At 43.7% G+C, this 26,370-nt stretch overlaps 1 protein-coding gene across 8 annotated transcripts in view; it reads left to right on the forward strand.

Annotated features, from left to right (window-relative positions):
- The window catches only part of slc4a2b (solute carrier family 4 member 2b), a 44,628-nt gene extending 18,618 nt beyond the window's left edge, over positions 1-26,010 (forward strand). For 6 of the 8 annotated variants that reach the window (XM_048265853.1, XM_048265849.1, XM_048265850.1 and 3 more), the window contains 20 exons: positions 7,363-7,558; positions 7,910-8,154; positions 9,541-9,674; positions 10,805-10,986; positions 13,972-14,108; positions 15,693-15,873; positions 16,043-16,178; positions 16,704-16,917; positions 17,010-17,115; positions 17,340-17,524; positions 17,715-17,931; positions 18,404-18,759; positions 19,360-19,554; positions 19,683-19,916; positions 20,125-20,214; positions 20,401-20,567; positions 21,365-21,618; positions 22,026-22,195; positions 22,746-22,919; positions 23,436-26,010. In XM_048265853.1, the coding sequence (XP_048121810.1) occupies positions 7,363-7,558; positions 7,910-8,154; positions 9,541-9,674; positions 10,805-10,986; positions 13,972-14,108; positions 15,693-15,873; positions 16,043-16,178; positions 16,704-16,917; positions 17,010-17,115; positions 17,340-17,524; positions 17,715-17,931; positions 18,404-18,759; positions 19,360-19,554; positions 19,683-19,916; positions 20,125-20,214; positions 20,401-20,567; positions 21,365-21,618; positions 22,026-22,195; positions 22,746-22,919; positions 23,436-23,516 (3,654 nt within the window). In that variant the 3' untranslated portion in view covers positions 23,517-26,010. Of the gene's footprint in view, positions 1-203; positions 316-7,362; positions 7,559-7,909; positions 8,155-9,540; positions 9,675-10,804; positions 10,987-13,971; positions 14,109-14,364; positions 14,870-15,692; positions 15,874-16,042; positions 16,179-16,703; positions 16,918-17,009; positions 17,116-17,339; positions 17,525-17,714; positions 17,932-18,403; positions 18,760-19,359; positions 19,555-19,682; positions 19,917-20,124; positions 20,215-20,400; positions 20,568-21,364; positions 21,619-22,025; positions 22,196-22,745; positions 22,920-23,435 lie in introns of those variants that run through there. The other 2 variants (XM_048265854.1, XM_048265855.1) reach the window with 2 other exon arrangements.
- Positions 26,011-26,370: the final 360 nt, after the last annotated feature.

Genomic DNA, 26,370 nt, shown 5'->3' on the forward strand with positions numbered 1-26,370 from the left:
ACGTCCATGAAGCAGCAGCAGTTGCTCTTTGGAGTTAATGATTAATCTAGAACCAATGACTATGTTTGAATGTACATTTTTGGTTGTCAGGATTGTCAAGACAATCAGTAATTGGATTTTGAAATAGGGGCGGTCATTGTGAAACTAGTCTATATCCACTTCCTGTCGCTTGGTTAGTCATGTGAATAGTGACATGAGGGAGAGTTTCCTAAATGACCAGAACTGCCTTAAGAAGGCAAAGGAGCTACCACTCCGTTGACAACGTTGTCCTGGACTAGACGGAACAACAGTTTGATGGATTTCCTTTACACAAAGGTCAGTTTGAATAAGTCATGGGAGAATCCTGAGAGTTATATCGCTCCACAGTCACAAATTCTTCTCACTCACTCTTAGAGGTCAGGGTACATGTTGAAATGTTGAAAACGACAGCACTTAACCAATATTTAACACCATATGGTTACGTAGCTTAATGGAGGCGAAGTCATTGTGTCAGCTGGAACCTAATATTAGTTCTGTTCCGTTTTCAGCCCTCTTTCTGAAGAAATCAGGCACACTGCTTAGATAAATCTTTTTTTATATATTTAGGTTAGTATTGGCCATCATGAGTTCTAGTTAATATTTGATTTTGATAAGAGTCACACTTGTCAACAGTTGTCCCTAAACGGATGTGTGCCATCTACATGTGGCATGGGAATCAGATCATTATTGCAACTGTTTGGGTTTTTTGCCTTAAATATTATAATTTTGTTTATATTGTTACAGGTCCATATATGCATTTTAAACTGACATGAGGAGTACTACTGATCCTGTTATTCACTCTGATCCAACCATTACCCTCATGGTTGCTTTTAATTTCTCTTTAAGAATTATCTTGTCACTCACATATCTACAAGTTGTTTTTTTTTTGTAAATATTTAACCTCTGCCAAACAATGGCATTCCTAGTTTCTAGTTCATTTATCTATGAAGGAAACACTTTGAGCAAAATCTGAGATGGCACACCAACCATTTTTCTGGATTCTGTCTGATTTGACAAAGAATGACCCAAATAAGACATAACCAGATGCCAGGTATATTGTAATTTTTAAATTGATTGCTGGAGTGCATCTTACCTTCTTGGGTCACTTGGCATTTACCCAAGACTTTTGTTTTAGTGACTAAGTTGGACAAGTGGTAACTTTTAGACCGTTCAGATCATTGTTTCCAATAAATGATCACACCTTGTTTCCAATGAATAATTACACCTTGAGGTTCCCATCAACCACAGGAACAGGAGTGGGCTTAGGCTTTATGAGGCTGCCTTCAGTCAATCATACCCAAGAATGGCCAGCCAACCTAAGTTTTTAGTTACTGTAGACTTAAGGTCCTGGAAGAGGCTGATATATAGTGGCAAAAGTAAAATCTGCCGTTTAAATGATTGAGAGTGATAATCCGTTACTCTCTCTATAATACCTTCACGTGTGAGAAGGTGGCAAGAGGTAAGGGATGAGTCATGTTCTTTTGAAGGGTAGTCTAATTGTTTGTAAACCCTGGGATGTCATCAAGGGGGATCTAAATGTAGTTATCTTCATGCAAGATTGAGGTTTCGCTGTTCCTCAGCGATTTTATTTCTGTCTGTTAGTGTTCAGATGCAATTTGTAGACAGTACTTGGAAAATAACACAAGACTTACTTCACTTGCAGTTTACTCTCCCTGGCTGATCTCTTTGTCATTCTCCTTGTCTGTCCATGTCGATACCATGAGTAGCGGCTGTTGCTGACTCAGTGGGATATTAGGCACTTCATGCCACAGCTAATCCCTGCCCAGCTGAGTGCACCTGCAGCCTGCACACACTGCCCAGCTCAGGCCTTCTGTGCAGCTCAATGCTTTGGGCAACGAGCATGAGCTTAATGATAATGCCTGTTATTTAAAGTGTAACTGTAAAGAGGGGTTCATCACACTCTGGAGATTAGAGTTAGGGTTCATCTTTAACTAATGGAACTTCATAGGTATGGACCATTTTCTTAAGCTTCTCTCTGTTTCTGCAGTCATTACAAATAAAATAATTTCCAAGACAGTGATGTGCAGTGTAAAAGGTGCAGAACATTGAATCATATCACAATACTCTGCATGCCTCAGATCTTTAAGACCAGTAGAGATCCAATGTGGCTTATGAGAATTTTGCCTTTGCCTTAAATATTCATGCAATAAGCCCCAAGAGACCATAGTTTACAATGATTTTAAAAACGGCGAAGGGGCGATATTGGGATGCAATGTTGTTTCCTATATGTTATAAAATGTTAATATGATGGCAACATTTGTGCATAATCTTTTAGGCACCTACCCCATCTGTTAAAGTGTTATGTTAAGTGTGGCCTGTCCTTTTCCTTTTTGTTACATGTTTGACTTTTCTGAGCACAAGGTTAGATCAAAGAGCTTGAAGCATAACCTGGTGCTAATGTCCATGACCGGGCTACAGACTTTAAGGGCCAATGTGCCATGGTCAATATTTATACATGGCAATGTTAAAAGTATAAGATTAAATGAGTGGTAGTGTTTCCGACCAAGTCAAACAATCATGTGCCCTAATGAAAGTGTTTGTCCTCCACATGGAAAATGGACAATGTTTGTTTTAATCACATTGTGAATACAGCCAAATACGCACGCCAGGTCAGGACACCAGTTGCTGTGCAAATGTCACACGAACAGAGAGTGGATGGGAGGGAAATGGGGGTAGGGGGCATTGGCAGGTGGGGGATAGAATGAGTCTGTTTTTATTAAAGTGGTGTCATGACGCCCCGCAGATTTGACATAGACTCTGCCACTAGACACCTCTCAAGGCCGTCTCAGATCTCACCACTACTGCACACGCTGCATACACTGGACCATGAGTCTGGTAAGCCCTGTCACTGTGGGAGGATGCTGGGGGTTTATTTATAGTGCAGAGAGGATTCCTGCCTGCTTTGGGAACCTTGTTGCTTTTTAAACAAAGGAACCCCATGTTACCTTGGTACAGAATGTTTCATATAGTGCAAGTACTTTTAGTATTGAACTTAGTTTCTCAACTGACTTCTCAGACTTTCTGTTAGAGAGAAAACAGATTTTTCTGTTTTGATTTTCTGTTTTTTTTTACATTGCTTGTAGACAGATTCGATCAGGATTTATACATGTCAGATTTTTCTCACCTTCTTCCAACTACTGGGAATTCTACCCCAAGCAAAGAAGTGTGCTTGGGTGCTCTATATTTGCCAGGTAACTTTAATTAGCAGAGGATCCCCATTTCTAATTAAACACTTGGCATTTCCAGAGGTCTGGGGAACATGAAATTAATATTCTGCATTAGTCTGCAATAGTCGCAGAGACATAGTCATTAGAGGCAGGGGACTAAATGTTACACAGAATGCATCTAGTACGCACAAAGCTAGCTGGTGTAAGTAAGCCATATGTTGTTTCTGTCCTCCAAATGCAAATAATAAAGTGTTTGCATTGCCATTTTTTATACTGAAGAATTAGTCTGGACCAGGATCTAGTCTTAGATTAAATTAAACTGAATAATTTTAATGATTTTAAAGCAATGGGCAAAGAAAGTGTGTATGTACCAAAACCACAGCCCACCCAGTTGTGAGGCTGCGCTTTTTCTGAGATTGTCTGAAGTTGGCTTCTGCTGGTCATTAGGTTTTCTTTCACCTCTACGGCAAGCCTTCACACTCCCTCACTAGCTCTGGGGATTTACTGTGAAGTGTTCAGAGATGGAAAAAAGTCATTTATTCTGGTGCAAGACAACTCCAAACCTCTCCTGCTGGCCGTACTACAAAAATGTTTACACAGAAAGTTATGCCTTGTGGTTTTATTTTTTGATGTGAAACACATTTGCAACTAATTTGATTTATATATTTTTTTTCTCTTTGAGTCTTTGAATATTGAAGCAAGGCATATTTGTAATTTGTAGTTTGTAGTTTCTTATTTGTCTTACATCCTGACAGTGCTGCCAGGCAAATAAAAATAGCCTTCTGCATGTAGGAAGTATGACTTTGATAGAAAGTTGAAATAAGACTGCACAAGCTCTTGTCAATACAATGAATGCCACTAACTGCATATTGGTGAGTAGTTTGGAGTGTAGCAGAGTGGGTTAGTAAACTTTCCCAGGGCAGATCTGCAAGGTTACAGGAGGGCTGCTCCTTGGGTCAACATTGACCCTTTTCCTCTGTGTTCAGAGAGATTTATCAATACTATGTGCTGGCTCCTATATGTTCTCGAATGCATGTGGTATGCTACATGGAGATCCTCAGGCCCTGCACCTACCCACCAAGGCCTGATCTCCAACATTAACTTAAAGCAATATGATGTAAGAATCTGTATTTATACCCCTAGTCATAAAATGTTTAACGTACGGGGTGCCCAATGCACCAAAAACTGATCAAAAAAGGGTCATGATCCTGCATGGAAGAACAAAGTGGCCTTGTGCAATACTGGGTGTCTCCTTGGCAATGACACAGACGTGTAATACACAAAATTACATCTATATAATCGAAAAAAGTTTTAAGCTGTTATTTTAGGATAAACAAGCTGTATTGTGTTGCGCTAAACATCCCCTCCCCATTTCTTTCCAAATCTAGTCAAGTATTGTTGGTAGTATTGTATTGTAAAAAGTAATTGACAGTAATTATACACTTTGGAGTTTCCTTACCAGTGATGTTTTCCTTTTTCCTTCTAATTTTGGTTGCTTTGTTCAGTGATTAATGTCATGTTGTCTATAATTGGGCTTCCTACTGTTCTTACTGCTGCTGTCTGCTGAGGCATCTTCGTCTGTGAATGTCTATGGAAATGTGGAATCATGCCCTTGAGTAGTAATGCACAATATAGTTTTACTAAACTGGGGGAAAGGCAGTGGATTGTTGCACAGGGTCATGTCTACATTCCGTAATGGCTTGACCTGAATATCATATCTGTAATTGAGCTTGAAATCTTGGGGTATTTTCTCCTAATAAAAGCTGGTAGTGTACTGCTTATAAAACTGCTTGGCATTCCAGACATGGTTACAGTTAAATCAAACATGAAAGATGCAGTTAATTTTACCCCGGTAAAAGGACTTGTCCCTTTAGTCTCTAGTATGGACCCCAGGAGCTCTCTTCCTGGTCTGGGGGCATAGTACACATTCTTCGCATGACAAGGTTCCCTTGAAACAACTCTTATTTGCTGGAGAAGAGGCACTGGTGGCAGCATCTCACTTGGTTTGGGTTGCAATGCTTGTGGCATTTGACTAATGCTTCTGAGGGGGCAGAGGTTGGGGAGATTAAAGGGCCACTGGACTGGGCAGCAGCTCATTAGTTCACTGTCAGCTGGAGAGATCCCACCCTCAGGGTCTCGGACCCTAGGGGGGGCACTAATCTCATCATGACGTCATAGAGCCCTTCATTAATGTCAGGGTACGGGAGGATCTCTGTGTTGAGGAGAGGGACCACAAGCGCTGGACGCTTTCCCTCGCACTGGGCTGGTTGTTATTTTCCACTCTAATGCGCTGGACTGTACGATTGTCCCTGACATCCTGAAAGAATAACCAGCATGGTAGAATCAATTTAACCACTCTCTTTAGAGGGGTTTAATACATGTGAATTACCATTGCTGTGTGGTACAGCCATTTATTTGATGACCATTTATTTCATTGTTTTTATAATGTTTTTGACATTCTGTCATCGTCTTTTTTTCCTTGTACAAATGCTGCCCTATGTGAACATGGGGAGGTTAAAGCTGTTCTTACTTTGCTAATGTGTCCCTCTAGTGGAGAATGAGGAAAACACACCTTTAGCAGCATCTCGTCTAAATGCCTCGAGTCTCTCACTAAGTCTTAAGGCCATACAGTATATTCTATTCCTTAGAATATCAACACTGGTTGCTTACAGTGCAGCCATTACAATAATTTCCTGTCGATTAGTCGCCTTGTGTATAAGCCGCAGCACAGTGCTTTATGCAAGTGAAAAGAAACAAAACTATATTAATGCCATATTAACTGCCCCCGTGTATTAACCCTTAGAATGATTGACATAAAGTGCGTCAAAAAACACACCCTTTCTTCTCTGGTTACATTGCTCCGGAACTGTTCATCGCTGCCGAGATGAAACCTTTATTGCATGACAGAGCAGAAGTGGGGCTTTCCAAAGAGACTACACACTTGTCTGTACGATCAAGTGTGAAAATAAAAAAAATCATGAAATTAAATCAAATTGCATCATATTTACAGTCTATACTTCTCGGCGTTCACCTGCGCACCCATTACTCTTGTTTGAATTACTCGCGAACCCGTGATTGCATCGATATGGCATGCATTTCAGATGAAAGAGGGGATACAGGGTTATCCATTGGTACATCCTTCTGGGTAATAAAACAGACGGAGTGACAGCAAAATAATAACTTCATATAGCTGGACTTACCCCACGTTTTTGTCTGTTCTTGTGGCAACGCATGTTTATAATCCAACGCTATTGTGTGATTCTCTATGGCAAAACATGTTCATAATCCTATATGTTCTCGGATCTCAATGTTCATTGAGATCCTAGCAAAACTCCTGCATGGCATCCAATTCAAGGCTAACATTGCATCCCAATTTGTTCAACAAAGAAACACCTTTTTTGCCTTTACTTTGTTCATGGCAATGCCGTAAAAAGTTGAGAATCATTATGAGTGGATACACCATAGGCACGCAGGCTAACACGCAACCTCGGGTCAAGTCAGGTCAGATCAGTTCATGTCACAGATATGGAGTGCAGAAAGGTCATTTTTCATCACTAAATAAAAAATGGCATTTATTTCCGTAAATCACACACCACATATTTCTGTAAATTGCTCAGCCCCAGAGTATCCCTTCAACATGGCAATTATATTGCTCGATTCAGGACAGTCTGCCCTACACACACATGAAATGCATGTAGAGCTATGAGCTTGCTGTGGTGAGATACATGTCGAAATATAAGAATTGTTATAATATGCTTTTTATATTTTAATTCTTTAAAAATCAAAATAAAATCAGTGCTAGTACTAATACATGAAATGTATTCAGATCTGGATAGCCTAGACTCTGCTGAAAAAAAACAATATATAATATGTGGGTGTGGCACTTAAAATGACCAGAATAAATCCTTATGAATAAAGGTAGTAAAAATGCCCTAAAAACAGCTTAGGGTTCAAAGGGTTAACCTCATAGCTGAAGAAATTTTGCAAAATCAATGTATAAGCCGCGGCTAATAGTTAGGAAATTACGGTAATCATATCAAAATATCAAAACAAATTGAGCATTTCACGATGATCACAGTATGCAGTGACTGAGATACAGACAAAGAGACAACTCCCTTAGGTGCTCGCTTATGTATCTGTCCACTCTCATCTGCAGCCGGAGCCAACAGCCTCATCATTGCGTGGTGGAGGTAGGCAGCAGCAACAGCAGCAGCAGCAGCAGCAGCAGCAGGAGGAGGATGATGGGGACCTGAATAAGGCCCTGGGTGTACAGCGCTTCCAGCAGATCCTCAGCCCCACGCCAAGCGTGCCCGACGAGCAGCATCGCACCTGCCATGAAGAGGACATCGAGTGTGAGTGAGCACCCTCAGCATGGGCACGATGGAAAACCACACGGCGCAGCTGTGACACCTTCTGACAGACAGATTAAAATCATTTAGATGATTGTTTACATGTTGCTGAGACACCACAATTAAAATTCACAGCACATTGACAGCTAGAATAACTTAGGATTTTTTAATGGGGCATACATTTGCAGGCAGCATTTATTAAAAAATTCTTTGTAGGTGACTATTTTCAGATTTGCATGCAGAGACAAGCGAAAGGAAACACACAGCATGTATTTTTGTTGCAACAATGATCATCAGGAAGGCTGGTGGTAATTTATTGTATGTCCTGGTCTGATGTAAAATTGATCATTGCAGATCATCGCAGCTCTTCCCACCACATCCACCGGCCTCTGTCCAAGCTTCCTGGAGACAGCAAGAGGAAGAAGACCAACAAGAAGAGGAGGAAGGGCCGCGATCACCGTGGTAGCCCCGGGCCTGGCGGAGCACCCCCTGTAGAGGAGGGAGAGGATGAGGAGGATGAGGAAGAGGAGGAGGCGGCAGAGGTCAAAAGCAGTGCCACACTACACGGTGAAGAAACAGACGCCAGCCAAGATGTGCAGGTAAAGACCACAGTTAAACCACAGGTTTTAGTCCCTGAATGACACAATATGACTTGATGCAACTAATATATATATATAATATATAATATATTCTTTGTTGGTTAATTTGTTGACTAATTTATTGAGGAAGTGATTCCTTATTTTGTCTATAAAATGTCAGTCTGTGTTTCCCAAAGCCCAAGATGATGCCCTTAAATGCCTTTTTTTGTCCATACCAAGATGTTCAGTTTGTCATCATAGACAAGATAATTACATTTTTAATTGATTATCAAAATCGTTGGTGATTTAATTTAATAGTTAAGAACTAATCAATGAAGTGTTGAACCTCTAGATGGCAGTGGTGCTGAGAAGTTAGAATTTCTTGTTTACCCGTGTTGCTTTGCTGAATATTTAGTACAAACTGTAGGTACTGTCCTCAGTTACGATCAGCGCCTGATTGTGAGACTAAATGGACCAAATGGACAAATTCATCCTTGACAAGAATGTGTCGATTTTTGGAGCTGTTTGTGTTCCCAGAGGATGGCCTTGTCCACCGCATGTGGCCACCCCAACACAGCACTGCACATCACTTCCTCTCCCCTTGTTCAATTTTCAAGAAGGTTTCTATAATTATGACCACTCGCACATTGGCCAAGCGGTCATATAGGAGTTTTTTTCTTCTGTTTTTTTTTTTTTTTTTTTCCGCATGTGTAATTGTCTGTCAAGAATTCCTGGGACACTGAAAGACCAGGGTGAAACTTGGTGGGCATGTAGTCCCACAAGGATGGCATGGAACCATTGTTTTGATCCGTCGCCCCCCCGCCGGACTGGACCCCCGAAAGGAGAGTAGGGCGGACACAGTTTTCTGTGAATATCTCGAGAATTGTAGGGCCTAGGAGGACCACCTTTTTTTATGTTTTCGTCTTAAGGGGCCATGTCAACCCATCCCATAACCACTAATTTCATGTATAGCGCCACCTAGTTTATTTAACGGGGATGTGTTTCATCAATATGACATTTGAAACCTTTTGTTTCATGCCAAAAACACAGATTATCTTGACTAGACCTTTTGTTTTCAGCGCCTCTTTTAGAGTCACAGAATTGATAAATACCCACTGCAATGATACTAACTCTTTTTTTCTAGTCATGTAGCTTTTCATGTGGATCTTATAATTATTATTCAGATTACTTGCTGGTTTTAGAGCATGGGCCATGAGTAGTTCATATAATGTAGTGGTAGACAGTAGTTACATTCTATTTTTTAGTATTACACAAATTTTTGTCTGCTATGGTATATTCAAAAGTTCATTTATAAATCAGTCTGAACATTAGGTTGCTTAGGTGACCGAGGACGTTGTATTTTCTAAGGAGACTTTTCTTCCGCCGCATTGTGTCCCTCCCATCCAGTTCTTTGTGTCCCGTGAGGATCCTGAGCACGTGGCCTCCATTGAGGGGTCCGAGAGCCCTCACCCGGCTAGAGATGTCTCCGTGGTCCCCTTTTCAGCTGGGGGCATGGGCCCCGAAGATGCCACACCAACTGAGTGAGTCGACCCGTCCATTCAGATGAGCAAACTGTACTCAGAAAAGTGATATTCATTGTACCACCTTCATCAATGGTTTCCTTTTCTCAGTATATCCTCTCCCTCAAACTGCCCATTTTGAGATCACATGTCGGAAGATGTCGAATAACATTTGGCATTTTCATGGTTTTGGAAAATGCAGCCTTTTCCAGCTCTCACACACTGAATTGCATAGCTTTTCATTTATGTATTTTTTTTAGCATTTCGGTAACACATTATAATTATTAACACATTATAACTAATTTAGTCATGAGTTTGCTGCACTGATGTTGTGAGAAAGGCCTCCTCCTCTCTGTGTCTCTGTCCTTTATTGACTGCAGCAGCCTGAGCCGTTTACTGTCTCTTGTGTGAGGCTGGGCCTGATGGGGCTTTGTGGTAAGGTCAGGAGATGGTCATGGACAGGACAACGTGTACGTTACCAAGTCACAGCTATTCAGGAAGCCAGCAGGAGGGAAATTCGTTCCCGCAAAGCCCACGTCACCCCAAAGCCCATATTTCAACCCACTTCCATGGCTACTGGCCGATGTACCTTTTGTACCTGTCAGCCAGTCCAACTACACGCTTAAGCCCTCTGTGGAATACACTTCCCTTATTTTCTTTTGTAGACCTCTTCAGATAACTTCTCATTTTCTAGTGTAAAGGAATAGCTCTATTGGAGCAGGCAGAATAGTGCAGATATCCAGGACTAAAGAGTTTCAGGGGAATGTGAAGCTTGGATCCTGATTTATTCTAAAGGTCAAGAATTATTTTTGCCTGTATTTTATTTCATTCTATTCGGACTAGTTCATTGCAGGTAAGTGTTGTTAATATAGTTAAACTGTTTTTGACTGATAGTCAATGAGATACTTTGATATTACTATGTTGTGTTCAATTTCAGTTGAATTGAATTAAGAATGTGATCTGGAGAGAGTGGTCTGAAATACTTGTGTTCGAAAATATTTAAGTAGTTTGTGTTAAAAAAATATTTTTATTTCAGTGGTATTGTTTCTGTTTTATACATTTCACTGATACTTAGCTGCTCTTTACATTTCTGCATTTTCCCATAGATTACTCAGCGATCTCATTTAATGTAAGTCTATATGGTTACCTAGGTCACCTGCTGGAGCCCCCACTGCCGTCCCTCTGGCGAGAGTGTCGAGCCGAAGTTACGACCTGCAGGAGCGACGACGCACTGGCAACATGACGGGCGCTGAGCAGGCCAAGTACGAGCGCATCCCCACCGACGAGAGCGAGGCACAGACACTGGCCTCCGCTGACCTGGACGGAATAAAAAGTGAGTCACTCAGGTGTCCTTCTATGGGGTCATTTACAGTTAAAGTTATCCTAATGAAACTATAGCAATGTCTGGTAAATGCCTTGTACTTATGTAATATCTTGTATTTACACACACACACACACACACACACACACACACACACACACACACACACACACAATAAATGTAGTCATCAGAGCATAGGGTGTCATCCGACTCCTTTTAACTCAGGACACAGCAATAATCTCCTCACTATTAGCTACTGTTTCTCAATCCATTTAAGCCTACAATTTTCCATCATGGCGAGGTCTCCTTACGCTGAGCCCTTCGGGCTCTATTTTGTTTTTACTCCATCATGACATTTTAATGAGAGGGCCTGTGTTGAGGATCTAAACTCTCCGTGACCTGGGGATGTTTTCACTGGCTGCTGTGCCAGTGCGGCATTCTCAGCTGTCCTTTTAAATTTCACTTCATCAAGCTTAAGGTTGCTCTCCTGCTTCCCGGGCCTCAGATAGGTGTGTGTGTGTGTGTGTGTGTGTGTGTGTGTGTGTGTGTGTGTGTGTGTGTGTGTGAGTGTGTGTGTGTGTGTGTGTGTGTGTGACTGTGTGTGTAGGCAGGCGTATAGGCCTCTTTCATAGCGTTCCTCACTAAACCATCCTGCGGTGCTTTGAAATTAAATGTGGTCTCAGGCACCTGGAGCCTCAGCTCTGTTGAAGGTCAGCACCCGGAGGGGGGAGGGGGGTGGGCACACATGGGCCTCCGCCCCTCCCAGCAGCCAGTCTCTGCTCTGGCCAGAGATGGTGGCTCCACGCTTGTTTGCACAATGCCGCACTTTACCTCAGGGTAAAAATTTTTGTTCGCCAGTGAGGGTCAGTGATCAGATTACCCCTCCGACCTGTCTTTCAGCTGAATGGACAGGAGTTAACCTCCTGCAGAAATGGGAGGCCTGCTCTTACCTCACTAGCGCTGAGGTTAATCGCCCCACACTGACCTTGGACCAGTCAGAATGTGCAGCCACAGGCTACATACATGATGGTCACAGAGAACCTGCTGTCCTGCTCCCTGAACCTCAAACCACACATGTGCCTTTAGTGTGTGGTCCAGGAGTGACCATATGGCTGTAGTGTCCACTGATTCATAGGCCTTCTCTCTGCGCCATTGTTAGCGATTGTGCTACTGTAATTAGCCTGGGAATCTCGGCCCTCTCATCTCTCCTGGCCGGTGCTCAACAGCAGGAATCATTAAAATTGATCTCTACCCTTTTGTCCGACCCAGGCGTATCAGCACCTCAACGTCCTAATAGGCCTGGATGGGATGATCCTGTTACGTTCGGCCAGTGGTCAGTTGCTGCTGGTCACGTCCCTCTTTAGTGCCATGGATGAACGTTGGCGAACCACCAACAGATCAGGGGGTCATGTCCCTATCAAATCAGAATTACAGTAATGCCACACCCTCCTGGATCCTCCTCTTGTCTGAAGACACTGGGATGTGCTTAAATCTGCTTGAAACTATCTCAGATATACTTTGCTTTTTGTTTGAAGATGAATTTTGTCTAATGAAATGGAGAGCAATCTAGGAGCTTGGGTTTTTTGTTGGTTGATGGACTTTGATGTAGACACGTAGACAGGATGACGGGAGTCCTCTGTTTTCTACTGATATCTCATCGTCCTGAAACATAATCATCAGAGAAGACTGCGGACTTCATAAAGTCTCACCTGTGGACCTGTTGGATAAAGCAGGTTACTCATGAAGAAACAGAAGGACTGCTGTCTTTATGACCTCACCAATGGCAAAGGTAGGACAGAAAGCAACAGAAGTCAAAACGTGGAAATATTAGATGTCTGTTGGTTATTATAAACCAGTTTTTTTTTTTAAAAGATGCTGTTTGACGTTACCCTTTACCCTACAAATAACCCAGCAAACTTCAGCCATACTAGTGAGCTTGTGTGTTTCTTTTTTAAATCAATGCTAATTAGCTGACCAAATTGCTGACCAAAATGAGTTAACAAAATCGGCTCCTAAGCCGTTCCCACATTAAGTCCATTGGTGAGTGAAACATAATATAACACATATTGTGGGAAAAGAACCAAAGATGGCAGCTTTTCTTTGGCTGTCCATGCAGCCGTCAAATCCTCTTGCATACCAATGTTCCTTTGTCCCTCGTGCTGTTAGTACTGATTAGATGTTTCTCACCTTCAGTACCCCACACTCCAATCAGGTAATGTCCCACAGCCACCCCATCACACACATGCGCACACAAAAATACACACACACACACACACACACACACAATAACACCCCGTGTATACTTGGTACTGGGCCAGTCTTGAAACTGGATTCTTCGAGGCAGGGGAAACAGAACAAAAGGGAACAGGGCTCCCTTAATTCAGCAGGCTGAGATTTGATCTACTGGGTGAGGTCATCCTAACAGTAGCAGGATTGGTGCAGGGACACGCTGTCCAGAGTGCATTGAGAAAATCCTCGCCGGGCTCCCATGATGGAAGTCACCCTTTATTCTCTCCGTGATGTCCACAATCAGCTCCTGTGGAGGCAGCCCTGTGCAGCCATTGCTCTGTAGTTCTTCATACTGCTATCTCCCACTACAATCTGTGTTTCCTTATGCCCCGTAGACGGTCAGTTTTCTCACCTGACTGTGGTCAAGTTTAAGACTGGTTTATCAGGCTTGGTGTTGTGCCTCTGTGTGTGTGTGTGTGTGTGTGTGTGTTTTTGTGTGGACATGATTGCATGATTGTGTGTGTTTGTGTGTGTATGTGTGTGTAGGCAGGCTTATAGGCCTCTTTCATAGCGTTCCTCACTAAACCATCCTGCGGTGCTTTGAAATTAAATGTGGCCATGTGTGGACATGATGGAGCTAATATGCTGTGGACTATTCCAAATGTCAAGTTTGCATGAAGCTTCTTCCCTAACTAATACACTTGTGGTCACAAGCTCACACCATTCATCCCCTCCCTCTCCCTGTCCCACTCCCTGTCCCTCCCTCAGGTCACCGATTTGAAGATGTACCTGGCATGCGGAGACACCTGGTGCGGAAGAGTGCAAAGGGCCAGGTGGTGCACATCAGCAAGGATCACAAAGAGGCCAGCACCCGCACACGGAAACTGGACCGCACCCCACATGAGGTGAGTTACTCAACATGTCACACATGCTTCTACATTTTACCTGATATTTGTCTCTGTTACTGGGGATATGGTTTCATTTTTGTATTATGATATATTTGGATCTAATCTCTCTCAGAAACATGTTGTTCAGGGCACCGTGTGGCCTTCCCATCATGTGATTGGTAGGGTTCTTAGAAGTGGATCTTGGATCATTCGTCCTGTCAGATCTGAGGTTCATTTTATAGAGTGTTCTCTTGTTTTCTGACATTTCAAAAAAAAAAAAAATCTGGCCAAACTCTCGGCAAAGCCCCTCATGGCTCTTGAGCGGACGAATAGACGGGGGAAGGTGCAATTAAAAATGAATGAATGAACTTCTTTCCTTTCACACACGCTCAAAGAAACCGAGATCAGCTCAGGAAACCCGACACCGCAAGCTTGTGAGAAGCGGAGATGTTTTATTAACGAGACCCCCCAGCGGCCAGGTAAACAACAGGGTCTCGTCAGAGAATGTGCACCATAGAGTGGGAGTGTGTGAGCGTGAGCGTGTGTGTGGCGTGTGTGTGGCGTGTGTGTGTGTGTGTGTGTGTGTGTGTGTGTGTGTGTGTGTGTGTGTGTGTGTTGAGGTCTATGGCCCCCCTTGACAGCAGACGAGGGACAGTGTGCGGACCCTGAAGCTCAGAAGCTCACACCTCCATTTCCCATCGGTTCTGTACCGCTCCGAGTATCGACCCGACGGCATGGTCCTGCTGGACTTCTCCAGTCAGTTGACCCGCCACCAGAAGGTTAGCAGTTAGTTAGAGGATGTGCCTGTGCTTGTCTGCGTTTTGAGTTTTTGAGGACACTAATGTTGGTCAGGATGTGTGTGTGTGCTGTGGCATGTGGAACTGGTCCTTTTTATTGTGAAGTGTTTAAGAGGAAATATCCAGTGTGCCTTTATGTGCGTGCGATGATCTTGACCGTTAGCATCAAGGGTTGTGCAGAAATGTAAGTCGGTGGCGGTAACGGTGTGCAGTGTTGCAGAGCCTACACCTGTGCTTAGAATGCTGATGTAAAGGATGGTGTGCAAACATGCTGCGCTGCATGTTTAATGTGATTTGCCTTTTTGTAAATGGTTAATATTTACTAAAGAATGAATCTTGAGTCTAAGGAGTTCAAACTAATTTACATCCAATTTGTAATATGTGCATGGCTTGGTTTTCTTTTGGTTTTATTTCAAAGACATGTGAAATGTGTGTGATTTATAAGCTTTCTTTAGTAAGTCATTAGCATTGTATATTTTTGCCTAAAAATAGGACAGTGAACAGTGACAGGAAGTGACTGGGAGAGAGAGATGTGGTGGGTTCGGGAAATAACGATGGGTTGGATTCAAACCCAGGTCCCTGTGGGCACTTGGATCCAAATGTGGTATGGCCGCTGCATATGCTTATGCCACAGTTCCCTCAAGCTCTGGTTTCAGTGCCTTTAAGTGAGATCTTGAGGCAAATCCCCACCTTTGCTCTGTATTGTCCTTACAGAGATTGACATTGTGTGTGTGTGTGTGTGTGTGTGTGTGTGTGTGTGTGTGTGTGTGTTTGTGTGTTTTTCGGTGTGTGTTGTGTCCTCCAGGTGTTTGTGGAGCTGAATGAACTGATCATGGACAAGAACCAGGAGATGCAGTGGAGGGAGACTGCTCGCTGGATCAAGTTTGAGGAGGACGTGGAGGAGGAGACGGACCGCTGGGGCAAACCCCATGTGGCTTCCCTGTCCTTTCGCAGTCTCCTGGAGCTCCGCAAAACTATCTCTCACGGTGAGACACTTGACCAGCCCTTATAACGACTGTGCCTTTTCTCACTCTCCCCAAGTGATCTGTACCTCAACTAGCTATACTGTACGTATGCGTTTCCTTCATCATTACTAATGTAGTAGTCACCGATAACCGAACGACCGTGTGACATTGCCTCTGTGTGACCTCCCAGGTGCCGTGCTCCTTGATCTGGACCAGAAGACCCTCCCTGGCATCGCTCACCAGGTGGTGGAGCAGATGATCATCTCGGATCAGATCAAGGCAGAGGACCGCGCCAACGTTCTCAGGGCCCTCCTGCTCAAGCACAGGTGAGCCGTGCCACATTGCGCCACACCATGCCGTCACACTCGGTACAACACGGCACGGCTGCCTCATTAATTATGGATTAGTTATGGAGAGTAATGGAGAAGATGGGCTGTTAGGGGAACGGAAACAGAACTTAACTCTAGCCAAAATTTCAAAAGTAGAAGCCAAAAGCATTTGGCACTCTACCGATGTGATCAGGACGGGAGTTTGTGGTAACTTTGCCGTGTTATGTAAGAGATACAGGCCACGGAGTGTCGACTCTCAGAACAGCATGCTCTCACTAGTCATTTGCTTAAATGAGGCAAAAAGGTTGGTTCAGCTCCAAGAATAAATGAGTGAAATGTCTTAGTGTTGTATTTGTTGCTCACCTTGTGCTCTCACCCTCCCTCCTGGTCCTTTCCTTTTTTTGCCATCGCTGTCTCCCCCCCCCCCCCCTTGGCTCACCCCTCCCGTAGACCCGAGCAGCACCCTATGCAGACGCTAGTGCATGAGCTCACCCGCTTAATGCTCTTCCCCCTCTCCCCCAGCCACCCGAGCGACGAGAAGGAGCACGCCTCCTTCCCCCGCAACATCTCGGCGGCCAGCCTGGGCTCGCTCATCAGCACCCACCACCACCACCACGGCAGCAGCAGCAACCACCTCTCCCAGGCAGAGCCCTCCGCCACCGAGCCCCTGATGACCGGTGCCGGCCTCGAGGGGGAGCTGCGCATCGACATGGACAAGCACGAGGTGCACGCCCAGGTCAGAGCCTGCATTGCTGTCATGTGTTTTGATTAATTTTTGCTTTGTCTCAAAACTGTGGCTGAGTTTTCTTATGGTTATAACCCATACAGAGGGACTCCATCCCAGTTATTGGAATGCATAGGTCCAAGTCAAAGCATGAACTGAAACTCTTGGAGAAAATTCCTGAAAATGCTGAGGCTACAGTTGTACTAGTTGGTGAGTTTCTTCCATAATGCAGTGGATCTTATTAGATATGGCCCAAATAACATGTTCCCACTTAACTAAAAAGCTCTGTTGCTTTATGGTCACGCCCTTTTATGATGTATTTAGGAAGCTGTCTTTAGGTACTTTTACTGTCCTGCAAGGCAAGCATTGAGAAATCTTTAGATCAAGCCTGACACCTCCAGATTGACAGTGTTTCTCTGTCTCTCTCCCCCTAGGTGCGGTGGACTTCCTGGAGCAGCCCACCATGGCGTTTGTGCGTCTGCAGGAGGCGCAGGAGCTGGACTCGGTGCTGGAGGTGCCGGTGCCGGTCCGCTTCCTCTTCGTCCTGCTCGGGCCGCCCAGCACCAGCATGGATTACCATCAGATCGGTCGCTCCATTTCAACACTCATGTCTGACAAGGTAAGTTAAGAGATGCATGATGTGTAGATACATGAACCCATGGTCCAAGGACACAATAGCATTGTGCTCACATCTCTCAGTATTGTTGTGTGTAAAAACTCGTGTTGATAGGATTGTATTTTTTAAGCACAAATTAAATGAAACTGATACTGTTACTGTACTGTTACTGATACTGTTATCCTCTCTGCAGCATTTTCACGAGGCGGCCTACCTGGCGGACGACAGACACGACCTCCTGAACGCCATCAACAGCTTCCTGGACTGCAGCATCGTGCTGCCGCCCTCGGAGGTGGGGGGCGAAGAGCTGCTGCGCTCAGTGGCGCGCTTCCAGCGGGAGATGCTGCGCAAGCGCGAGGAACAGGAGGAGAAACTACTGGCAAAAGAGCTCAAGAGCCCGGAGGAGAAAGGTGCGCATGCCGGGGTGGGACAGGAGCCTCGCCTCGTTGACACCAGACCACATCTCAGTTTAGATTGAGAGTGGGTCAGGAAAGGGTTCATTGACTTGTGACTACCAGGTGTATAACTAGCAGTGAAATTAAACTTAAATTGGTCCATTAAACTCTTACCATATTGTTTCGGAAGTAAACAAAGATCTTGTAAACAAAGTTTTTAAATGCAGTTGTAGCAGTTGAATACACGTCTGTATCTGTTTAACCCTGTCGCCATCTGTGCAGCCATTGGTTGTTTTGATTGCACTGCTCTATCTGTCATCACATAAAGCCCGCCCTTGGTTTCTGGGTCTCTGGTATACTGTATGTTAACTTTCCAGCTTGTCTTGACATATCAAAGTGTGAGAGAAATAACATTTAATTGTGAAAACAAATCATATCATGGCTTTCTGTGATTGTACTTATCCCCCCACCTTGTCGTTCTTCCCAGAATCCCTCCTGGCTGCTGGCAAGCCCAGCGACGACCCTCTCCAACGCTCGGGCAGGCCGTTCGGGGGCCTAATCCGTGACGCCCGCCGCCGCTACCCCAAGTATATCAGTGACTTCAAGGATGCGTTGAACGCACAGTGCATGGCCGCCGTCATCTTCATCTACTTTGCGGCACTCTCGCCCGCCATCACCTTCGGCGGGCTGCTGGGGGAGAAGACGGAGGGCCTGATCGGCGTGTCGGAGCTCATCGTGTCCACGGCCATCCAGGGCGTGCTCTTCTGCCTGCTGGGAGCCCAGCCACTGCTGGTGGTGGGCTTCTCCGGGCCCCTTCTGGTGTTTGAGGAGGCCTTCTTCTCGGTGAGTGCCGCTGACCTCTCTCTCTGGGTTGGTTAGGTTCAGTTTTTTTCTTCCATGTGCATTTTTTTCCCCTTGCGTATTCATGACGTTCAGTTAGTGTAATAAGCATTGGTAATGCTGGAAACTGTACTGGTGGGGGGCACCTTCAACTTGAGTTAAATGGGAAGATGAGGTGAGGTCATCTTATTTAAGCAATAACCCCCGAGAGGCCGTAGGTTACACTGATTCTACAACAGCTAAGGGCCGTTGTTAGGCACGACGCTCGGTGTAACTTACGCACTCGAGTGGCTTATTGCTTTTCTAAAACTGTTACTATAAATACTAAGTTTCATAAAGTAAAGGCACAGCAACTAGAAATGGAACCGATTTATTCATAGATAATCACTCTTCCGCCAAGAAATATATTTCCTCTATCTGAATGGTTGTCAAGCAACGTCGAGACTCAGCTACTTTAACTTTTGTATCAAGTTATGGTATCGCAGTAATATAGAAAGAAATGCGGTCAAGGTGTATGTTTATGCTGCATTTTACAACGGAACGACTGTTTACGACCGGAATTATCAGTTTTAGAAAGTCCTTCTTGTTTGTCCCCCTTTGCAGTTTTGTAAGGCGAACAATGTGGAGTACCTCACAGGCCGCGTTTGGATCGGCTTCTGGCTCATCATCATAGTCGTGCTTATGGTGGCCTTTGAGGGGAGCTTCCTGGTCCGCTTTGTGTCGCGATTCACTCAGGAGATTTTCTCCATCCTCATCTCCCTCATCTTCATCTATGAGACATTCTCCAAACTGGGAAAGGTCAGACTGGACACTGGGTTTGACTAGTTGTTGAGTAGCTGTTTGTCTTTGGTTGATTACTGAGAAATGGGAGAAAACCTCCACTATGGTTAAGTGTAAAATGTAAGCCTGATCCTCCCATATTTCAGATATTCCTGCACCATCCACTGAAGCGATGCAGTATCATCAATAGCACCGATGGCAACAGCACATCAGAGAATATCACTATGAGTGTGCTGCCAGACAACAGCACCACCACCCTCACCCCCAGTAACCGCGGAGAGCCCAACACAGCTCTGCTCTCCCTGGTGCTCATGTCGGGAACATTCTTCATCGCCTTCTACCTGCGCAAGTTTAAGAACAGCGCATTTTTTCCTGGCAGGGTAAGGCCATATAAGCAAAACATTAAGGGCCCTAATGTGAATGATTGGGGGTAAAGGTCTAAGATCATATGCTAATATGAGGTCATATGCACACTTATAAACATTCACATTAGGCCCCATAATGATGTGTCCTAACACAGTGGAGTTCCATTGAACCTGTTCAGACGTGGAGGTTTGATGATTACCCCTTTTGTGTGCCTCTTCACAGCTTCGCAGGGTGATTGGAGATTTTGGTGTCCCAATTGCCATCCTCATCATGGTGCTGGTGGACTACAGCATTCAGGACACTTTTACACAGGTGAGGCTTACACACCGCATACTTCCCAATTAAGCAGATACAGATACAGTGTAGTATCTTTTAAAACAATGCAAGATTGAAAGATGCAAATAGCCAAATAAAAAGTTGTGAATATAACATAAAAAGCCTACAGATTTTTAAAATGCTTGTCCTTTTAAACATTAAATGGTTTTCATCCTTTCACAGAAACTGAGTGTGCCCAATGGGTTATCTGTGACCAGCCCATCCAAGCGTGGCTGGTTTGTGAATCCTCTTGGCATGAATGACCCTTTCCCCATCTGGATGATGGCCGCCAGCATCCTTCCTGCTCTGCTAGTCTTCATCCTCATTTTCATGGAGACACAGATCACCACGTAATGTTAATGACTTAATGATGTTATGCAAGGGATAACTGGCGCAGCGGTGTCGTGTTACAGGATTAATGGACGAGGGCAAAGAACTCCCCGATGTGCAGTGGAGCCTCCGCCCATGTCTATTAATTCCGTATAACAGGACACCTCGAAGGCTGTTATCCCACTTACAGTATCACCCGGTTGCCACTATAGGCAATAGTCATGCCTTAGCATGCAAAGGAAACAAGCGGCTTCATTTAAAAAGAAGCCCACTTTTTTGTTGTACAACTTTCTTTGGCCCTAACAGCGATAGCATGGACAGTTAGCTTGTTTACAGTTGATTCCATTGTTGTGAAGCCTGCTTCCAGGCTCAACCGTTGTCCTACTATAGTTGTTATAGTTTCCATTCGTAATTAAACTTTTTTTACCAGATCTACTTCATAGGTGTCCTGTTATTCAGAATTAATAGCCACCCTACCAGCCAATCAAAAAGATTATTTCTTCTCTCCGGGTGATAAGTTAGGATTAATGCTCTGAGTCAAAGCCATTCTTTCTCTACATAGCACCAAGATGACGCATGGTTGACATAACCAGTGAACACAGTAACTGAAGTAACAGCTTGAGAACCAAGCAAGCTTTTTATTCTGCAACATTGCAGGATGTGTTGTCATGTGGTCAGGCATGTGAATTATTAAACAATACTGTATCTTTGTATACCTCATACTCTCAAGTCATTTTAATATGAAACCATCGATCTCACTCTGGCTTGATCTCTCTCCATCTCTCTCTCTCTCTCTCCATTCTCTCCCATGTTACAGCCTGATAGTCAGTAAAAAGGAGCGGATGCTGGTGAAGGGCTCCGGCTTTCACTTGGACCTGCTGGTGATTGTGGCTCTAGGGGGTACTTGTGCCCTGTTCGGCCTGCCGTGGATGGCCGCCGCCACTGTCCGCTCCGTCACCCACGTCAACGCACTCACCGTCATGAGCAAGGCAGTGGCCCCTGGAGACAAGCCACGCATCCAGGAGGTGAAAGAGCAGAGGGTGACTGGGCTTCTGGTGGCCATTCTAGTGGGTGAGTAACACTACTTCAGCGTGCTGCAGCACAGGACCTAGCTTAAAGCATATAGACCCTTTCAGTCAGCTCCTGGAGGGTTTCTGGTTGAAACGTTCAAAACCAATGCAGATACTTTGATATGAAAATACATAAATTAAATACTGAAATTAAAACGTTACCGTAATGCTCTACAGAATGTTGACGTTACAACTTTTTTATTTTTGTTTGTTCCGACGTTACCACTAGCTCAATTTTGTTTGCTGTGCCACCGGAAATGCCTTAGGAACACACATGTTTGTTTATGCAGTTGAAAGGGTATATATTGTGCTGTGTATAAGCAAGTATATTGAACTTTGAACAACAAAATTTTACCTTTTTTTATTTTTAACTTTTTATCCCTCCTCTCACCCCTCCCCATTACTCAGGTCTGTCAATTGTGATTGGGGACCTCCTGCGTAAGATCCCCATTGCTGTTCTGTTTGGGATCTTCCTCTACATGGGCGTGATGTCTCTCAATGGCATCCAGCTGACTGAACGCATCCAGCTGCTACTCATGCCTCCTAAGTACCATCCTGACCACATGTATGTGCGCAAGGTGAGAACTCGGCACAGCACGGACAATTCCTTGAGTCGTGACAGACAGACAGACAGACACACACACACACACACACACACACTGTAGAGGCAAAGGGTGAAAGCATAATAACATACCTGAGCTCTTCATATGATAGTAAGCACCAGCATGGACCACTGTAACAGTGTGCCCTAACAGGATCCAAGCGAGCGACTGTCTGGTAGCATTCAATGTTATCTGTCTACACTGAATCTGTTAAATATTCCCTTCTATTGCGTCATATTTCACATTTAAAATAGCAGAGCAACATGAGCGACAGAAAGAAAATAAAAACGGAGAGTCTGACAAAAGTTCACAAAACGCTGCGTTGCACAGCACTGTTTCATGTTGCGTACTGTTCAGGACATTCCAGTTCAAAACAGCGTAACTAAATTGATTTTTTTCGTTAATGTTCACTTTCTGTTTGGACAAGCTGTAAGAACACAGTGTTACCCTTTCACTGAGGCTGTGGTAGAGGAATAGCTAACTATGTGATCTGACTGTGTAATCATCACCTTCTCTGCTCCCGCAGGTGAGAACGCTACGCATGCACCTGTTCACAGCAGTGCAGGTGGTGTGTCTGGCTGTGCTGTGGGCAGTCATGTCCACTGCTGCGTCGCTGGCCTTCCCTTTTGTCCTCATCCTCACCGTCCCCGTCAAGATGTTCCTCCTTCCACGAATCTTCACTGCCAGAGAGATGCAGTGTGTGAGTTGACCGCACACATATACCACTGCTTATACAAATGGCACTTGTACACCAAATGACGGCTGAATGGGTTTAAAAATATGGTGGTGAGAGGATGGTGGTAAAAATAAAAGGTGGTGAGAGGATGAGTCTATCAACAACAGTCATAGAGCATAGAACAGTGTGTGTGTGTGTGTGTATACTGTATGTGTATATATATGCTGTATATACGTGTGTGTGTATATATATATATATATATATATATATATATATAAAATTATTTGCACATTTGTCTGTCATCCTACTGTTGGTAAGTGACATTCAAATGAGTTGACAGTCATATTCAAAATTTAGAGACCACTGCAAATTTGAATGATGACTGTCAACTCATTCAAATGTCACTTAGCAACCATAGGATGACATCATAAAAATGTGCAATGGTCTCATCTTCTTCCAGAACTGTATATAATATACAGCATGTATAGATATTTTGTTGACAATGCTAAGAATGTCTGTTTGTGTCTGTGTAACCCTCAGCTGGATGCTGATGATGCTGAGCCCACTTTTGATGAGCGGGAGGGCCAGGACGAGTACACAGAGATGCACATGCCTGTGTGAGCCACGCCCAACGCCAGCTCCCCACATCAAATGTGTCCAACCGCCACTCCGTTCCAATGGCCAATGTGAAGTGCCTTAGGGAGCTTTTTCTGTAGCCAATCTGAACTGACGCACAGAACACATATACACACACATATATATGCACACGCACCACCCACCTTCACCCTCTCTCGTTCATGGGTAATCACCTTTGTATCTCTCCTTGAACATTTCCAGACACCAGAAGGCAGACACACATGAAGTAGACTCTCCCTTACCAAAGCCTGTTCTGCTTCTGGTCTTTTAGAAAGCATCCGTCCATTTTCTCCACTTTCCAAATGAAGGATGCCTTTATGGTGATGACTTTCACATGGGAGGTTGTCTATGGCAACAGTGTCTTCCACTGGGCTCAGAGAATATTCTTCCTATTAGAAGAAAAACTAGTGTTCCCTATGGTGGAAATTTTATATAATCGTAACTGGACATTCCCCCCCCTCGTCCTGCGACGTAACGTGACTCAGAGGTCAATGATTTCAGATGTTTTGTAATATTTATTTTTGTATACGTCACTACACATTTCAGAAAATTTGAAGCTGCTGCATTGGAACATCTGTGCTTCACTAGTGTTCCATTTAGCCACATACACATAGGAACGAAAGTAGGTGTTCTTTCCCCCGCTCGCTTCTGTTGTCTGATATTGTTATTGTACCAGGGACAATGCTGTACTGTAGGTATATGTAGCTTGATCACATGGGTATTACTATGTTTGTATGATCCCTGACTATCACTGTGCTGAATATTTCAGTGTTGCCAATCTATGCCTGCAGCATAACTGCAGTAATGTCACTGCAGTAATGGGTTTTCAGGCTCACTCAGTTCATGCAACGCTACATTGTGTTCCAGTGAACATGAACAGTGAACAACTGGCTTTGTGGACCGGTAAGTGGTCACATCCACCTCTCTCTATCTGAATCGGCCATCACTTCTCAGTATCTCAGTAGCTTTAGTGGATGCCAGCTAATTGGTTTACCTGTGTGGCAGTTACTGAGCCCCTAAATAACTCTAACTGTCAGAGAGATTTAATAACTGCACTTACAGTGTAGTAGCAACCACAAGCTTAATGCTGCCTAACCCTGTTTCTCCTGTCCTGCTTTATGAGCAGGACTCTATGAGCATCCAGTTGAGACCAGTTTGACACACACTCACTGGTGTATTGGTGTATTTCAGTTTGGGTATAAAATCATTCATATTATGTTTGGGAGCATTGCTGGTGTCTCACACTTTTAGAAATGGTGGAACTAGACGTCATCTTGACAAGACTTCTTGCAGCTTGTTGTAATTCTCTTAAATCATCGTGTATTATCCCGTAACACATTTAAGTGCCAATTCAACCAGGTCTGTGGGAATTTTTGTTTTCAGATGATGTGCTGGGCTTCTTAGTCATAGGAATGATGTCACAAAATTAAATTGTAATGGTGGTATGGGTTTCCTCAGCATCCCCTTGATTTAGGGTGACATGGCCCATAGATGGGAGGGGAGGGTGGGGTGGTTGCTGTTGGCTGTTACGGGCTACATATTGAAGTAAGTTTAACTCATTTTCTTGCTTTCTTGTCAGTCTGTTGTGTCCTCTTTTTAGTTTTCCCATGTATTTTAGACAAACCTCTGTATATATATTTGAATGTTTTCAGAACAAGTTATATCAAGGCTTACTTTCTCTGAATTCTTCCAAGTGCTTCAGCTGGTCAGAAAGTGCTCTTAACATTCCACATATAACTTAGTTTTGCTTACTTGATGATTTTAAAGTAATATAATAAACATAACTGACTGCACAATCATAGGAAGAAACACTGCTCTTAACTAATCACAGTACATTAAAATATCATGTATCCTTTTCTTATCTGAGGATCAGTTGGACTCTTTGTGAGGTTATATTTTTTGAGTAAATTATTAATGAAGAGGTATAAATATAATTTTATAAACTACAGATTTTTATCTTCAGACATACAACTGGATTCCTTTGTAGGCCAAGTTCTTTTTATGGTTTGCCTTCCCCTGCTCTGGCAGTGTCTGCACTCCTCCACAAAGCCTTTATTGCTGTTGTTTGTATTACCAGCTTTGACTGTATTGTCCTTACTGAAAGTGTTTTGAGAGTGCCATGTAACTGTTCTTTGCATTGTCTGAACTCTTTCATTCACTTGTTTTGTGAACTGCTAGTATCATGTATGGGAAAGATGTGTTGGTGATGTGATCATGTTTTTTTTTTTGCACAGTCTGCACAAGTTTGTGTCTACATGTGCATTATCTCAAGAAAGTCAAAATAAGGCATATTGATGTCAGACACATTCGTTCTAAACCTACAACAGAAATCTCGAACCTCTTACAGAAGTCCTGTGTGGAACTGTATGCATATTGTATCTGTTTCAATCAAACATTTATCTTTTTTTGGCTTACCTTATCTGTGCACATGTGTGTAGGTCATGGATATAAAATAAAGTAATTTTGTATTAATGCCCTGCATTTGTGTCACCCCATTTTTTGCAAATTTCCAAGAATGAAGATGCGTGCGTGCATGTGTGTGTGTGTGTGTGTGTGAGCGTGAACAAGAGAGACCGACACAGAGAGACCTGTGCTACTGTTGAGACTGATGTGAGTAGCAGACATGCCAGCAAAGACTTAAAGAGGCTTAAAGAGTCTGTTGCGAAACATCCTGAAGAATCAGGTCTACTACTCCTTGGTCTCAATCACCTGTAGGGCTGTCATGAAATTTCCGTTGACAATTACCATGCTGATCATTACAATCATAGACTGTATATATAGAATCATAGACAGTTCTATATATACAGTCTATGATTACAATTGACTATTTAATTGCCAT

This window comes from Alosa alosa, chromosome 16 (assembly GCF_017589495.1).
Source record: "Alosa alosa isolate M-15738 ecotype Scorff River chromosome 16, AALO_Geno_1.1, whole genome shotgun sequence".
NCBI classification, from domain to species: domain Eukaryota; kingdom Metazoa; phylum Chordata; class Actinopteri; order Clupeiformes; family Clupeidae; genus Alosa; species Alosa alosa.